Source organism: Geotrypetes seraphini, chromosome 4 (assembly GCF_902459505.1).
Source record: "Geotrypetes seraphini chromosome 4, aGeoSer1.1, whole genome shotgun sequence".
Lineage (NCBI taxonomy): Eukaryota > Metazoa > Chordata > Amphibia > Gymnophiona > Dermophiidae > Geotrypetes > Geotrypetes seraphini.
Window position 1 is genome coordinate 91,492,025 of NC_047087.1, and position 16,077 is coordinate 91,508,101.

Consider the following 16,077-nt stretch of genomic DNA (forward strand, 5'->3'; position numbering starts at 1 on the left):
CCCGGCATTAATCCGTATCTGAGTATTCAGACTTAACTTTGCAGTCCTGTTGTGCAACACAGGAATTAAAACTGAATGATCCACTGATCCTAACAGTCCACCTGTTGACAAAATCAACAGCTCTTCAATCCCATATTTTATTTATTATTAAAATTTGTACCTCACCTTAAAACTAAGCAGATTACAAAACATAAGTTCAGTCACAGAGCTTCTATAAATATTTATTTAAAAAGAATTAACATAATAAACTCATTCTAAGTTTAGTGGCATATGATCCAACCGCCCCCTCCAGTCTCAAGAATGATTGCACAAAGGGACATACCTCTTTGTTGTACTCCTTCATTGGTGCATTGTTTTAAATATCCTAGTAACATTGGCAGTTGATGTCAGCTGGCAAGAGGAGCTCAGTGTCCCCCACCAGCTTGAGAAGTGCATAGTTAGAAAATAACTATTTAGAATAGCAGCAGGTAAAAATTAGATCCTGCAAGAAATGTCAGCAAGAGTCTAACAGATCATGGTTAACAACAGCATCTTAATGTCAGCAATGGTGTCTTAAATATCCTAGAAATGTTTCCTTTGTAAACCACAGTTTAATAATTCCCCCCCCCCTTTATTATTATTTTTTTTATTTCCTTTATACAGAACTATAGTGCCATGGAAATTGTTCAGACAGTGCCTTCATGAAGTCCATCAAATTAGCTCTGGTTTAGAAGCAATGGCTCTTAAATCTACTATTGATCTCACATGCAATGATTATATTTCTGTTTTTGAATTTGACATCTTTACAAGATTGTTTCAGGTAAGAGCTACTGTAAAATGTGAGTACCTATGTAATATTCTACCTGTTTGTGGAATTCCATTGTCCTTCAATGACCTGAAGATCACAGAACATTCTAGAAGACTGACAGGCTTATTGCCCTTTTTGGCATTCCTTAAAGAGGTGAGGAAGCTTTGAAAGCCACATTGGCCAGGTGAATAAGAAAGACCATTATGATGGCATGTGTCTCATACAGACATAGAGATCCAAAGGACTTGAAAAACACTTATCTAGAGCTTAAGCAGCCTACTGGGCAAAATATACATCAATTCTACAGGAAAAAATCTGTAGAGCAATGGCATGCGAACCCCTCTCTGTTTTTTAAATATTGTAGATGGGACTTGGGACCAGAAAGCAAGCTGCTTTTTGGATTGGAAGAGAAAAGTTGTGCCTTAATGGACTGATCTAACATAATTCGAAGAACCCACCCATGGGATCTGACTGCACTAGGAATGAGAGGGAGAGAAGGAGATGCACAACTTAAAAAAAAAAAAGTGCTTATGTATCTCTAAGCATTAATTAGACCAGTGTGTTGCAAACTTTGCAAGCTGGCAGCACACGAAATTGGGGACCGTGGCTCAAGGGCATCCGGAAGTGCGTGGACATCGACGCAATGATATCAAGCACATGTGTGATGTCATCATGTTGACATCTGTGCATGTGTGGAGGCCCTCCAGATGAGACCCTGAGATGCCAGTTGGTGGGGGGGGGGAGAATGGGTGCTGAAAAAGAAAAGGCACGGAGAGGAGGAGAGGTGCCGGTTGACTCTAGCGCCTCTCCGGAATGGCGGCACACCTGGAATCTCGTACGCCACATTAGTGTGCTGCGATACACTGCATTAAACAGTAGGCAACTGGAGACAGCTTACTTAAGAAAACAAACAACCCTTCCCCCCTCCCTGTATTGACTACCTACAGTACCAGTATATATAGCAGATGGAACAGGAATATGCTTTGTCTTCTCCCTTCTTGGAGGAAGGATATATTTCTACTGGTCTGGCAAGACTTAGGGCTCCTTTTATTAAGCTGCGATAGCATTTTTAGCATGCACAGAATTTTAGCGCGTGCTAAACCCGCGCTACGCGGCTAGAACTAACGCCAGCTCAAAGCTGGCGTTAGCGTTTAGCGCACATAGCAATTCTGTGCGTGCTAAGCGCACGCTAAAACCGCTATCACAGCTTAGTAAAAAGAGCCCTTAGTGAATGACATTGATCAGATGAAACAAAACTATACTATTGTGCTTTTCTTCCAAATAGTATACAAGTAAAAGTTGTAAAAAAAAACCAAAAAAAAATATTGGACCAAAGATATATTTTTTTTGCCAAGTTTTTGAAGGCTAAAACCAAGAGGCTGCCATGTTAGTATACTTAAGTGTAGAAATAAAGGTTAATAAAAGAAAACAAAAAAGATAAGGCCATGCGTTTTTATTTGACTAATTTAATATCTTTATTGACTAGCGTTTAATATTATTCATCCAATAAATGTGTGGCATTATTTTTTGTTTTTTTATTTATTAACTTTTATTTCTATACTTTCAAGTGTACTAACATGACAACCACCCTACTTAGTACATTTTATTTACATCCATAGATGCTCATATCTGGCAATTAGAATTTCATGGAAGATCACAGAATGGAAAAAGGAGTAACCCTTAGAATGAGGCATGAGGAAGGTAGTGCCTTTGAACATCTCCACTCTCTCTGCTCATTCTCTAGATTTCACGGTGAAATGGAATGCTAAGGCATGGACCTACATGAAGGCTGTGCAGCATGTGGGGGCACCAAGACCATTGAACTACTTCATGGGCTGGTGGGAATGGATGTCATTAACTCCCATTGGTTAGCAGTGTCATGGGAAGATATTTGGTGACTTTCCTTCACCTCATTAGAATCCATAGTGTTCAACTTAAAAATTAATGAAAACTACTGCCGTAGGTGATGCATTTTACACAGGATATATTATTAAAATATTTACAGAATACTGCTTGCTGGTTTAAGTGCATCACGTGATTTCACAGTAAATGCTACTAAGAAAAGTTGTTTAATTATACATTATTTAGAATGACAGCATACTATAGAATAATTTAGTTCTGCTAATAAAGAATGGGTAATCTTAAGAAATAAATTTGACCACAATGGGAGTAGATGGGTGTAATTTGAGCATTAGCACTGTTTTACAGAAGGATCACTCATTCAGACTAACGGGAATTGCTTTTAAGCAGCTCATGTACCAGTTGATGACAATGTAGAGTTGTACATCTATTAGCTTATTGTTACACTGTTTTACAAGGGTACTTATTAGTAGGCTTGGAGGATCAACAAGATTGATTTAGTTAAAGAATTAAAATTTGTTAGGATTAATTTTTAATTTAATAGGAAATCCTTTTGAAAAAGGTAAGAAACAGCTTAACCTAGATTTTTGCTAGCTTCTAAGATATTCATTTGTCTGAATGCATGATGAGCCATTACTGATTGGGTTTTTTAGTATACATATTATAATCTGATCAAGGGCATGCATTGGATGTGGTCTAATTTCAGCAAAGCCTCGTAAATAAACTAAACAGTTTGAGGACGGGATGCAAGATGGAAAACTGGATCGGAGATTGGTTGACTGATGGGCAACAGTGGATGGTGATAAATTGAAGAAAGAAAGATAGATGAGAAGTGCTTCAGGGATCCTTTCTATGGCTGATTCTGTTCAGTATCTTTCTGAGTGATACTATCAGGGTTAGAAAGAACTATTTGTCTTACCAAACCAGCTGAGACACCTGGGTTTCTGCTATCCTACTACTACATATGTTGTGTAGGCCTGCCTTAGGGGTAATGCGAGCTGCTTGTTAAGGGTACGAGCACTAGCCGCTGCCACCGAGGATCCCATGCTCTCCTTATTGTCTGTCTGCCTGAACACCCCCCCCCCCTCCGCTGAAACCGCTGCTGGGTATTCCATGCCCTCCTTCCTGCCCATTCCCCTCCACCGAAGCCGACCCAGAAGGCTTCCCTCCGATGTTCGAGCTGACTTCGGAGGAAAGCCTTCCTTGTTAGCGGGGGATCCCAGTTATCTCCTTCCAGGTGGGCTATTCCTTCCTGTTTTCAGTGGATCTTATTGCAAGGACAAGTCAGCGGGCCTTTCACACTGCACTTGGTTGACCCGGAAACCTTCTCGCTGACATCAGAGGGAAGCCTTGTGATTCAGCCATGTGCAGCATGTGAACCGTGCGTCCCTGCAACAAATGCCGCTGAAGGCAGAAGGAGCAGCCCAGTTGGACGGCCCTGAAGGAAGCGCATGCAGCTCAAGCAAGTAAGGTTTGCCAGATATCCAGTGGTGGGGACCCCATTGATCTCTTTGCTTCTTCTGAAAACAACAAACCTCCCTGCTTTTGTTCCAGGCTGTATGCTCCCAGTTGAGAAGCTTCAGATGTTTTCCTTCTTCATGAAGAGGGGGAGAGAGAGAATCTTCTGTATGTTTTTCCTTCACTATCTCTCATCAGGAAAATCTTCTCAAGCTGCTTCAAGAGCAGGGGACAATGATCCTAATTGCTGCCTTCTGACCACGTCAAATGTTTTCCCTTTTGTCTAGAACAGACATGTCAAACTCTGGCCTATAGGCCAAATCTGGCTTGCAGTGTAGTAAAATTTGGCCCACCAGACATTTTCAACTTTCCACTTAAGCTGGACCACCGGTACAAGTGCCGCATCAGAAATGCCAACTTATGCTGGCTCGCCGGTGCAAACGCCACATCAGCAGCCTGCAGAGGAACGCTGGTCAGCCATAGTGATCCTTGCAGGCTGCCGAAGCCTCAGAGGAGGTGCGTGACCATGGCAGAGGGAATGTGCTGCGGGTACCGACTGTAGAGCCTTTGCTGGGCATTCTCTCCAAGTGTCGCAATCGTCTCACGCTGAGGGATCACCACCCTCTGCGCCCCACGATACAGGAAAACGTTAAGTGCCCCGAGAAGGGGCTCGCTTGCAACCCTTTTCGATTGGATGGTACTGGAAAAGGAGGAGCGGAAAATACTTTGGCATGCAGCTGGCAGGTACGTTTCAGGAGACCAGCATGTGCAAACCTCAGGATGCAGTTCCTGCCCTCCAATGGCGCTTATAAAGAGGCTCCTATGGGCGGTGTCCGGACCTAGGCAGCAGATTGCTGAAGTTTGCAGAGTGTGAAACTTGAAGGAAATGGAAAGCATATGGAATTTGAATTAGTATTATTATTATTAGCTAGGAAGCTTGCTTGAATATATCCTCACTGCAAACTAAAAGGATAAAGGGGGTGGAAATGTAAGTGCATCTTATGAAGCGAAGATACAAATTCGCTGCATATTTTTAACCCCCTTCCGCCGCATTTTTTTTTTTTTTTAAATTTTAAACACCTCCGCTGCATCTTTAATCCCACTCGCCTACCCGCCCAACCGCTGCTGTCGTACCTGGTGGTCCAGCGAATTTCACGGACAGAAGTGCAGAGATCATGAGCAAGCCCTCCGCGCTTCCGCACCGATCTCCGAATGGTTGCAGTCAGCTCTCACGGGACTTTCGAGAACTGACTGCAGCTATTCAGAGATCGGCGCGGGCACAGGTGGGAACGCAGAGGACTTGCTCCTGATCTCTACGCTTCTGGCCTGTGCGCTGCTGGCTGGGAAAGATGAGAGCCGTCTAAGGAGGGAGGAATTAAAAAAGATACCGAGAGGGTATGATTAAAGGTAGGGGGGGTGGGGATGATTAAAAAAGCTACTGGGGGGTACGTGGGGGGATGATTTAAGGTACTGGGGAGCACAGGTTATGGGGGATGATTTAAGGTACTGGGGGGCACATGGTTATATGGGGGATGATTTAAGGTACATGGGGGCAAATGGTTGTATGGGGGATAATTTAAGGTACTGGGGGGCACGTGGTTGTATGGGGGATGATTTATGGTACTGGGGGTGTGTGGGACCTGCCAGCCTACTACTAGGCCTGCCTGCCTGCCTGTCTGTCACTAGGCCTGCTTGCTCTGTGCCCTACCCTGGCCTACCACCAGAGGTGGGGTACAGGGTACAGAGCCTGGCAGGGAGAATTTGGTTCAGAATGGGTTTTTTTCTTGTTTTCCTCCTCTAAATCTAGGGTGCGTCTTATGGATCGAAAAATACGGTATTTATAACCCTCCAGTGCTGGTGTTAGACAGCAAGAGTGAACTAGGACCTAAAAGAGAGGAAAATTTTATTTTTTATTTATTTTGTTTACATCACAGAGCCGGTGTGGGGTTGGAGAGGTGGTAATCCTATACTTCTACTGAGACTAAGGGGTCCTTTCATTAAGGAGCGCATTTAGCGTGTGCTAAATCGGTTAGCATACCTTAATAAAAAATTTGGCCCGCGACTTACCTTAGTTTTAGATTTCGGCCCCTTATGTGATTGAGTCTAACACCCCTTGGTCTAGAGCAGGGGTCTCAAAGTCCCTCCTTGAGGGCCGCAATCCAGTCAGGTTTTCAGGATTTCCCCAATGAATATGCATGAGATTTATGTGCATGCACTGCTTTCAATGCATAGTCATTGGGGAAATCCTGAAAACCTGACTGGATTGTGGCCGTCAAGGAGGGACTTTGAGATCCCTGGTCTAGAGCTATCATCCAACGAGCCATGAAGGTTAGATCCTAATAACGCAGATTGAAAGGTCCCTGTTTCAGCCTGATCCCCACTCCCTCGTCGTGACAGCATGGTTCTTGACAACACAGAGCTAGTCTCTCTAAATCTTCTTGAAAGTGTATCCAGAATACTCATAACTTCCCATCCTAAACGTACCATCTCAACTTTGCTAGATGACTGTATCACATATGACCCTACATTACTGTTCATTGTTCACAGTGTAAGGGCTATGACTACATTAGTAGCCCATTTCTGCCCTGCATCCATTGAAGAAATTTGTAGGGCAGCAACATGTTCATATTAAGTTTATATTGAATTACCAGACCTCAAATACCCAAGGCACTACTTGAATGATTTTTGATGCCCTTACTGGGGTGGTAAATTCATCATTGGTCTTGGTAAAGTGACTTGTGCTGTAAGTGTTTTTAAATATTTTTAATATCTGTTTTAATAAATATAAAGTGCATAAGGTGCTAGAGGAAGGAAAGCACTTACCTTTTGTGCCCGACGGCTGCCCAACCGTTTCACACTCTGTTTCATCAGGGGCTATGCCTCCTTCTATTACTGCACCAAATATATTTTGCAAGCTTTGACAGAGCCACAATGTCCAGCATCCGCACAGCACATACTAAGTCTAAGACCAAATTCCAGATGGGATAGCTAGCCAGTTTTGAACAAACAGTTCTCTACAATCTTTTTACTACTTGGATTCCAAACTCTTCCCTTCTTCTCCAGGCTCACTTTCTCCTTCAGTTACCAACTTCATTTACAAATTTGAGTCTGGCAGCTAGTGAGTCCCACATGTGAGAATTTTATGTCCGCTTGTCTTCTGAGAAAGCAGTTACCTACCTGTAGCAGGTGTGAGGACAGCAGGCATATATTCACATCCCTCCCTCCTCCCCTTGGAGTTGACATCTTAGGCTTTGTAGTGTAGTCCTGCTCTCAAGCTTTGGGCAGGAAAGCATCAGAGCATGTGAAGTCAAGGCACTGCCTCAAAGATTTAAAAAGTGACAGTTCACGTGGCAGTGCCTACTTTGCCTGCTGTCCTTGTAAAACACTTGCTGCTGGTAAGCAACTTTGCTTTTCCATAGATTATGTGTAAGGGAAATAACTCGCAAGTAATAATACAACCACTGGTCTGTACATATACAGTATACATACTGTATAACTTTATCAGCTATATACAGCTGTCGTTTTTGCTTAAATTATGAGTTTCAATAGGGAAATTGGAGACTATTTGTTTACTATGATTCAAAGAGGGGACTATTTACTAAAGGAAATTAAAAGGTATTGCTAGTAAATTGACCAAATGGAGATTAATCAAATCCATATTAAAATTTCCTTTAAGAAATTTTAACAAGACACAAATTCTATGATAGTCTTTGTGTGATGAGTGCTGGGTGTCGTGCTTATGTATATTTATGTATTGACATATAGCAAGGGTATTGTACATACTGTATGTATGTACTTACAGGCACCTGATCACATGTAAACAGTTAAGCTGAATTGGTTCCCAGGAGACCCTTTTATAATTGTTTTTTGAGAATAAAGTACTGTATATCTCACTCTGTTGAGCATAGGTGATGAATCCTTAAGAAGTTTATAGTGCAGTACTGTACATTAACCATCAATTTCATGACCAGTAAATATTTTACACTAGAATTGTTGCTGCCATTGTAGGCAGGTATAATTTTGTTTTGATTTAGAATATTGTTATAACTTAATGTAAAATGTAAGACACCATGAATCAAAGAGATCTCTAATTTTTTTTTTTTTAACTTTTGACTTGGTCATAAGAATTGCATTGCACTGCTGTTTTTAGACTATGCAGACTGGTTAGAATATTTCAACTTAGGCTGTTTCAGGTCTGCTTGACAAGTTTAATGGCAAGTCACTTTGAACAACATCATGTTGGCCTTAGCAGCTAATAAATTGTTCTGTCTATACTACTTAATTCTTTTGGTTATTTAGCCGTGGAGCTCCATTTTAAGGAACTGGAACTTCTTAGCTGTGACACATCCTGGTTATATGGCATTCCTAACATACGATGAAGTCAAAGCAAGATTACAGAAATATAGTACAAAACCTGGGAGGTAAGGGGTTTTAATTATTTTGTTTTTAGCATCACCACTTGAAAATGCTCCAAAATGTGTTTAGTTCCTGCTTGCTTCAAAATGCATTGCACTTTAAATTGCATATTACTCATGATGGAATTCTGTGCAAAAATTTTGAAAATTCTACGCATACGAATATTTCAAAATTCTGCAAAGTTTTATTTGTAGTGTTTTGCACAGAATTCTCCTATCCTGAGGCTTGAAATTCCTTCCTGCTTTTTCCTTTCTCAGGTTCTAGCTTCCTAAGTTCCTTCTCTAACTCCAACTGCAGTTCTGTCTCCCTCTAAATACCATCCCTCTCTCACTTGCACCTTGAATCCCCTCCTTGGCCCCCATAGTCGGGCATCTCTCTCTTCCTCTCTCCACTGGTTAAGAAACTATTCATCCCTTTCCATCCCCTTTCTGGACTTGGTCACTCTCTTTTCCTCTCTCTAACATCCGCCCGCCCACCCCCACTTGCGGGTCCAGCATCCTTGTCCCCTCACCTCACCCATCACCTCTTTCGCTTGCACCCTGAATCCCTTCCCTATTTCCCATGGCCTGGCATCGCTCTCTCCCTCTCTCTGCAGTCAAGCATCTCTTTCTTCTCCCCCGCCCTTTCTGGCCTAGATTTCCTTCTCACCCCCTTTCTCCTCCACTTTACGAGTCTAGCATCCATGTTCCCTCCTCAACCCCCACCATCCCTTGCATCCAGGATCCATGTCCCTCTCTTCTCTTCTCCCCTCCCCCTAACACTTGCAGTCCAGGATCCATGTCCTCCTCCTCTCTCCTCCCTCCTCCCCCTCACACTTGCAGTCCAGGATTCATGTCCCCCTCTTCTCTTCTCCCCCTCACACTTGCAGTCCAGGATCCATGGCCCCCTCTTCTCTTCTCCCCCCTCACACTTGCATTCCAGGATCCATGGCCCCCACTTATCTTCTCCCCCTCACATTTGCAGTCCAGGATTCATGTCCCCTCTTCTCCCCCCCTCCCATCACAGGCCTGGCATCCATGTTCCCCCCCAAAAAAAAAAATTGTGGTCCAGCATCCATGTCACCATCCCTTCCCCTTCCCCTGTGCAGGTCTGGCCTTTCTCTGACTGACTGACCCCTCACCCCCTCATGCACTAAAAACCTATTTCGTGGTTTTGTAAAAGTGGGAGGATTAGTAAAATAACTGTATGAACAACAATTATATAGGACTAATATTTGTAGCCTATTGGATTTTCTTCTTTTCTTTATTTATTCCGCACTTCTAACTAGTTCTTGATGCTGCAAAGGCAGAAACTGTTCTGTTTACCACCCATTATTATGTTATTTTTGATTGGTATCTTTTCTCTTATTTCATCACACTAGCCCAAGTCTCAAAACTTTCCTTGCAGTAGAAAACGGGAGAGGGAAAAACAGAATAGCAGTATGCATCATTTTAGTACAGGAAGTCAAAGGCGGAATCTATCCTCCTTCCTATGAGAATGTCTGTTCTAGAAATTTTCCACTGTATTGGCAAATTTCAGCACTGTTTATAAAGAAGGCAAGCATAATGATGATAGCAAAAATATTCCTAAATAATGTGAATTCTTTTATTCACTATTTTATTCATTGTTCTCGCCACCTCTGTGTACATTTTGCTCCCTCTTTATCAACATGCTTATTCACCCCTTCGTAGAAATGTAGTAGATTGGTGCAAGATTTCCCTTAACTAAATCCATGTTGGCTTTGTCTAATTAATCCATGCTTATGTATATGCTCTATAATTTTGTTCTTTATAATAGTTTCTGCCATTTTGCCTGGCACTGATATTGGATTTGCTGGTCTATAATTTCCCGGATCACCTCTGGAACCTTTTTAAAAAATTGGCATTAAACATTGACCACGCTCTAATCTTACGGTACCATACTGGATTTTAAAGATAAATTGCAAATTTCTAATGGGAATTTTCAATAACAACAATTTGCCAGGCGCATGCAGTGCAGTACATTGTACTTGCAAAAGACAGTCCCTGCTCAGAAGAGCTTACAATTTAATTATGACAGACACATAAAGGGGAACAAAAGTTAGTAGGGGGACTATTAAGGGAATGATAGGTTTGATTTCGACTGCAGCTGTTTGTGACCCTGGGCAAGTCACTTAGGGCTCCTTTTATCAAGCCGCACTAGCGGTTTAACGCACGTAATAGCATGCACTAAACCGCCGACCTCGCTAGCCGCTATCGCCTCCTCTTGAGCAGGCGGTAGTTTTTGGCCAGCGCAGGGGTTAATGCGTGATGAAAAGTCACGCGCGTTAACCCAGCTAGCGCGGCTTGATAAAGGAGCCCTTAACCTTCAATTTCCCTAGGTACACAAAAAAATTGTGAGCCTACTAGGAACAGAAAAAGTACCTTTATAAAATAATATGTAAACCTCTTTAATTGTACCACAGAAAGGCAGTGTTATCAAATCCCTTCCCATTTAATATCACTGATATGAAGAGAAGAAAGATTGTTTTTCATAAAGAAAATAAAATAATAAAAGCTTTGCCATTCCATATTAAAAGACAGTTGGAAGTGGGTTAACTGTCCAAGCATAATACTTTAAAAGGCCAATCTACAAGCCTTTACTCAAGAATCTATCAGATAAATATTCTGAAAGTCAAGTAAAGAGTCATGGATTTGATACGCCACCTTTCTGTAGTGTATCCAAAGCTGTTTACATATATTATAAGCACATATTTTCTCTCTCCTTAGTGGGCTTACAGTTTAAGTCAGTGGTTTCCAACTTTTTCTATACCCCACACCTCTAGGAAATGTTTGATTAATGTTCGCACCCCCTACAAAAGAAGTATCACAGCAACCTACTACCACTGCTCAAGGCACATTGACAGCTGGCTGAGCGATGACTTGTCACTAAAAGACAAAAGCCATTCTGTCGTACCCCCTGAAATTCCATCTCGCACCTCAGGTTCAGAACCCCTGATATAAGTCAAGTGATGGTTTTTCCTCATTCATTACAAATTATGGTGGGACTATATCACCTAAGTCTTTGGTAAACTCCATTACTACTTTTGTCTTGAAAATCTAATTGTAAGTGGATTTCAGTGTTTTTCAAAATCTTTTATGAGCTTTCTTCTGATTACCTGTCTAAATATATTTCTATTTCTCTTCCTCTCTGTGCTATCAGTTTTTGTTAAAGTTAAATGATATATTACAATTTAGCATTTTTTCATATCTTGTTTAGGGATGATGATTTTGGGGATTTATGTTTTGGCCAAACTTATAAAGTATTTTTTAATATGATATGTTTTGATCAAATTAAATTCTGTTATGCACAGAATCTTTTCAATAGTGTGTGTTATTGACATTTTCTTCTTTGTTTTTTTTTAAGCTATATATTTAGATTGAGTTGCACTCGACTGGGTCAATGGGCAATTGGATATGTCACAGGGGATGGTAATATTTTGCAAACCATACCTCACAATAAACCCCTTTTTCAAGCTCTGATTGATGGCAGCCGAGAAGGGTTGTAAGTACAGATCATGATTTATCCTATCTTTATTCTTTTAGTTAACATTGCCTATGAAATGGAATAATCAAATGATAAATATTTCTGTAATGCTGGCACAGAAATGTTGGATTCATTGTTCAGAAAAGCATGCCCATTACCTATTTTCATTAGTTTGCTCTCTGTGCAGAGTACCTGAATTTGCTGATTCTTTCTTAAATCTTCAACTCTTTACTGGCACCCCTATGTGCAACAAGGTGTTGGCACTTCTGGTACTGATTAGATGCTTTAAGATGTTTGTGCCACAGACATATGCTTGAAAAAGTATGCCTAAGGACTAGGACTAGCTCCTTTGGACACTTCTTTATTAAGGGTAGGAATTGCTTTTCGTTCTTCTGTTTTATTCTTTGTTCTTACACAGAATATATTATACTTCTCCCTCCGTATTTGCAAATACAGAAAAACTGCAAATAACTTTTTCATATGTTATTCGCTGAGGCAGCATTATGTGAAACGCTGGCCATCGTTGGTGTCCTGACCAAGCTTGCAAATAAAAGAAAAGTTTTAAGCCACTCTTGGTGACTTTTTGAATCATTACAATTTTAAGAGTGTGACCATTTAGCCATTACACTTCCCCCTCCCCATTCGCGGTTTTTGCACTCGCGATTTCACATAATCACATTTTTTTGGGGGGGAAGGGGGAACCCCCCTCCCCATATTTTTGCCTTCCCCCCAGCATCCCGGCCTTACCTGGTGGTCTAGCGGGCTTTCGGGGCAGAAGCGATCTTCCTACGCTCCTGCCCTGTGTAGATCGCCAATAAGAAATGGCTGCCGTGAGCTCCCGCCGTAGTTTCGAGAGAACTATTGGCGATCTGCACGGGGCAGGAGCATAGGAAGATCGCTCCTGCCCTGAAAGCCCGCTAGACCACCAGTTAAGGCCGGGAGAAGGCGGGAGGGAGGTGGGGGTGGGTCAGAGCTGGATATTTGCAGTATTTCCCTATTCGCGATCCAGCTCTGCCCCTATCCCCCATGAATAAAGAGGGAGATGTGTAATTTCCGCAAAAAAGAGTAACCTCACTTATCAACTCCGGCCCCATAAGCGAGAGGATGCCAAAAATATGTGCTCCCTGTTGAAACCCTTGAAAAAGCCTGTTTAGACAAAACGGGTCCCGTCGGGCATACAATTGTTGGGGCAAGCAAAGTATACAACTATAAAGGATAATTGAATGAAGATTCATCAATGGTTGATTGCCTTTTTTGAAATTTGAATTATGTATAAGAATTTCACTCATAGACTAAATAAGATTTTTCATAATCTATGAATGAACCCTGATAAGTGAGGTTACTCTTTTTTGCGGATTTTTCCATTGAGCCTCACTTTCTATCTTCTATACTTCATTTTTCAGATGTGTAATTTCACCATTTATTTATTCATTCACAACACAATATAGAGCCACGGTGGTCTCCATGGGAGGTTTTTATGCCAATGAGGCTCTCCGCCTGAACACCTTGGCCACTGCTGTGGCATTGGGAGACCTTGGTCTGAGGCTTTTCCTCCCTCTGGGGGCTTTATTAGCTCATATTGCAGTGTGTTTTTTGCCTTCCACTATATCTTTGTGAAAGTATTTATTGTTGATATATCTTGGATTTTTCACATATTTTGAGTTCAGATACCTGAAGTAGAGGCAAAACATGGTAAAGAAAGTGCTGGGAATCGGCAATTTTTCTCTGTAAATCCTTAGAATTGGCGAGTTCTCTTTGCAAGCTGATGTAATTTTGGGGGGAGGAGCTAGCAAGCTAAAAACTGTGAAAATTGAAACCGCAATTGCTGAAACCGCAAATACGGAGGGAGAAGTATAGTGAAACAGTGTTCTACACCAGTTGTGATTACTAACTATGCCACGCCACTCATTTCTGGCTTTCCTCTTTGGTAGGGACATAGACCTCCTCCACACCATCTTGGTGGGTTTCTGTTTTTCCATGCTTTATTTGGCTTCACTTAATACTAGTCTCTTTAACACTCAGTCTTTACCATCTAAATCTTAGTCTCTGATATCATCATCTCAGAGCGACATCACATATTATTTTATGCTTTATTCAGGTGAAACAGCTCCTCCTAGTTTACAATTTTTTTCTCTCTGTTATATTCCCATAAGCATGGGCGTGGAGTGGCTCTCCTCTCAGCCTCAAATCTTATTCTGTCGCCTGTGCAGCAGCTGTTTCTTCTTTTGTATTCTGAAGTCTTAGTTCAGGATGGAAGGGGGATGTTCTCCCTCTTTTTTTTTGTATTACTGTCCTCTGCCAACAGCCCCTTTCTCTTTAGCTTCTCTTGAGTAACTTGAATACCGGTAATTAATTGTTGATCTTAGTTTCTCCTCTTCTCCATAAATATTGTTTGGTGACTTTTAATCTCCCGCCTTCCCCTTCCCCTTTTGATTGTCTTTGCATATTAATTGTATCAGCGTATTCTGATTCCTACCCACACTTTAGACCACACGCTGGACCTCATTTCAACCACTGCTGTAGTTTCTTTACTCTCAAAGCCATCTCCACATTACCGTTTTTAATTTGTTGCTTCCTTTCCCTAAACACTCTCCTCCAGAAATCCACTTTTGTTTAAGGTTACTAGGCACAGTTAATTCAGCCATGCTTGGCACCAAATTAGTTGACCTCCCCTCCCCTAGATGCTAATTTAGAAGCAGTGTGCCTCACTGTTGTCTACCTGCCTTACCTCCTTTCTTGAGGACATCGTTCCCTTTCTTGTATCTTGTTCTTCAACCTTTCACAAGCTGTAGTTTAATTTGGTTTTTTTTCTTTAATGTCTTTATTCATTTTAAAGCCAAAAATAAGTGCAACATATTTTACACTTTAACAGCACTTTAAATCAGTCAGAATTATATTCTGTGACAAATACATATATCACCCCCTCCCCCGTCTACATATCCAGAAATTGCACTCTAAATTTAAAAAATGTCTTCCCACCCACCCTGGACGTGTATTATCAAAGGGGAGAATCATCAATCACTCCTTACAGAATTTTGTCAATGGCTCCCAAATATCTATAAACTTCCTATAATGTCCCTGTTATATGGCCATCATATGTTCCATTTTAAAAGCGTAACACAGAGATTCCCACCAAAATGTATAATTTAACTGATCCCAGTTCTTCCGGTTCCTCAAAATAAGTTGTATGGCAACCCCTGTCATTATAAAGAAAAGTTTGTTATTCCGAGCAGATATTTGGCTTTTAGCCCTCATTAACGTACCAAATAGGATGGTATCATACGTCAGTGCCACTGGATTTTCCAATATTTTGTTCACTTGATCCCAGATGAATCTCCAAAATTTAAGTATCAAGGGACAATAGTACAATAGATGATCCAACGTCCCAACTTCGAGATGACAGTGCTAGCATCTATTAGACTTGGAACTATCTAATTTCTGTAATCAAATAGTTTAATTTGGATTGCCTTCTTTGATACCACCCTCAATACTAATAATCCCTTTGACAAAAATCCAGATAAAAAGGCAACCTATCTGTACTTTGTTCATTCAATCTGTAACTTTGTTTATTCACTCAATCTGTAACATTTCTAAGCATTGTAAACCGCATAGAACTTCACGGTCCTGCGGTATATAAACTGTTATTATTATTATTATTCAAACTGTAACTGTCGGTACAGATCTTTCTCGGCATTTTCTCCTACAATTTTTGCTTGACTTAGACAAAGCAAACATAAGAGGCTCCTGAGGAAAGGCAATTTGCCTGAAATCGAGCTGGGTTGAGCCCGGTAACTGATGCATGAAATTTAGGGAAAAACAAGAGGAGTCACGCCTGAGATAAGTACTCTAACTTGCGCCAGTTTTGAGTGTTTGGGCAATTAATTTGGATAAATTGGCAACAAATAAATATAAAATAAGAGTTTAAAAACACTGCTACTGTCACTTTGAGTTTTGCACTTATAACTAAAAAAACCACTTATAGTGTACACCTATGATGGTGTGTAGCAGGGTTTGCAATAAGAACCCGCTGAATACTTTTAAGCCTGGAACTCTTGGATTTTTTCCAGCATACT

The 16,077-nt window shown here is 41.2% G+C and overlaps 1 protein-coding gene across 1 annotated transcript in view; it reads left to right on the top strand.

The window, feature by feature from the left end:
* Positions 1–16,077, top strand: part of CBLB (Cbl proto-oncogene B) — a 209,836-nt gene that overhangs the window by 115,215 nt on the left and 78,544 nt on the right. Inside the window, exons 4-6 of the mRNA XM_033942334.1 lie at positions 643–799; positions 8,405–8,526; positions 11,885–12,022. Of these exons, the coding sequence (XP_033798225.1) occupies positions 643–799; positions 8,405–8,526; positions 11,885–12,022 (417 nt within the window). The remainder of the gene's footprint in view (positions 1–642; positions 800–8,404; positions 8,527–11,884; positions 12,023–16,077) is intronic.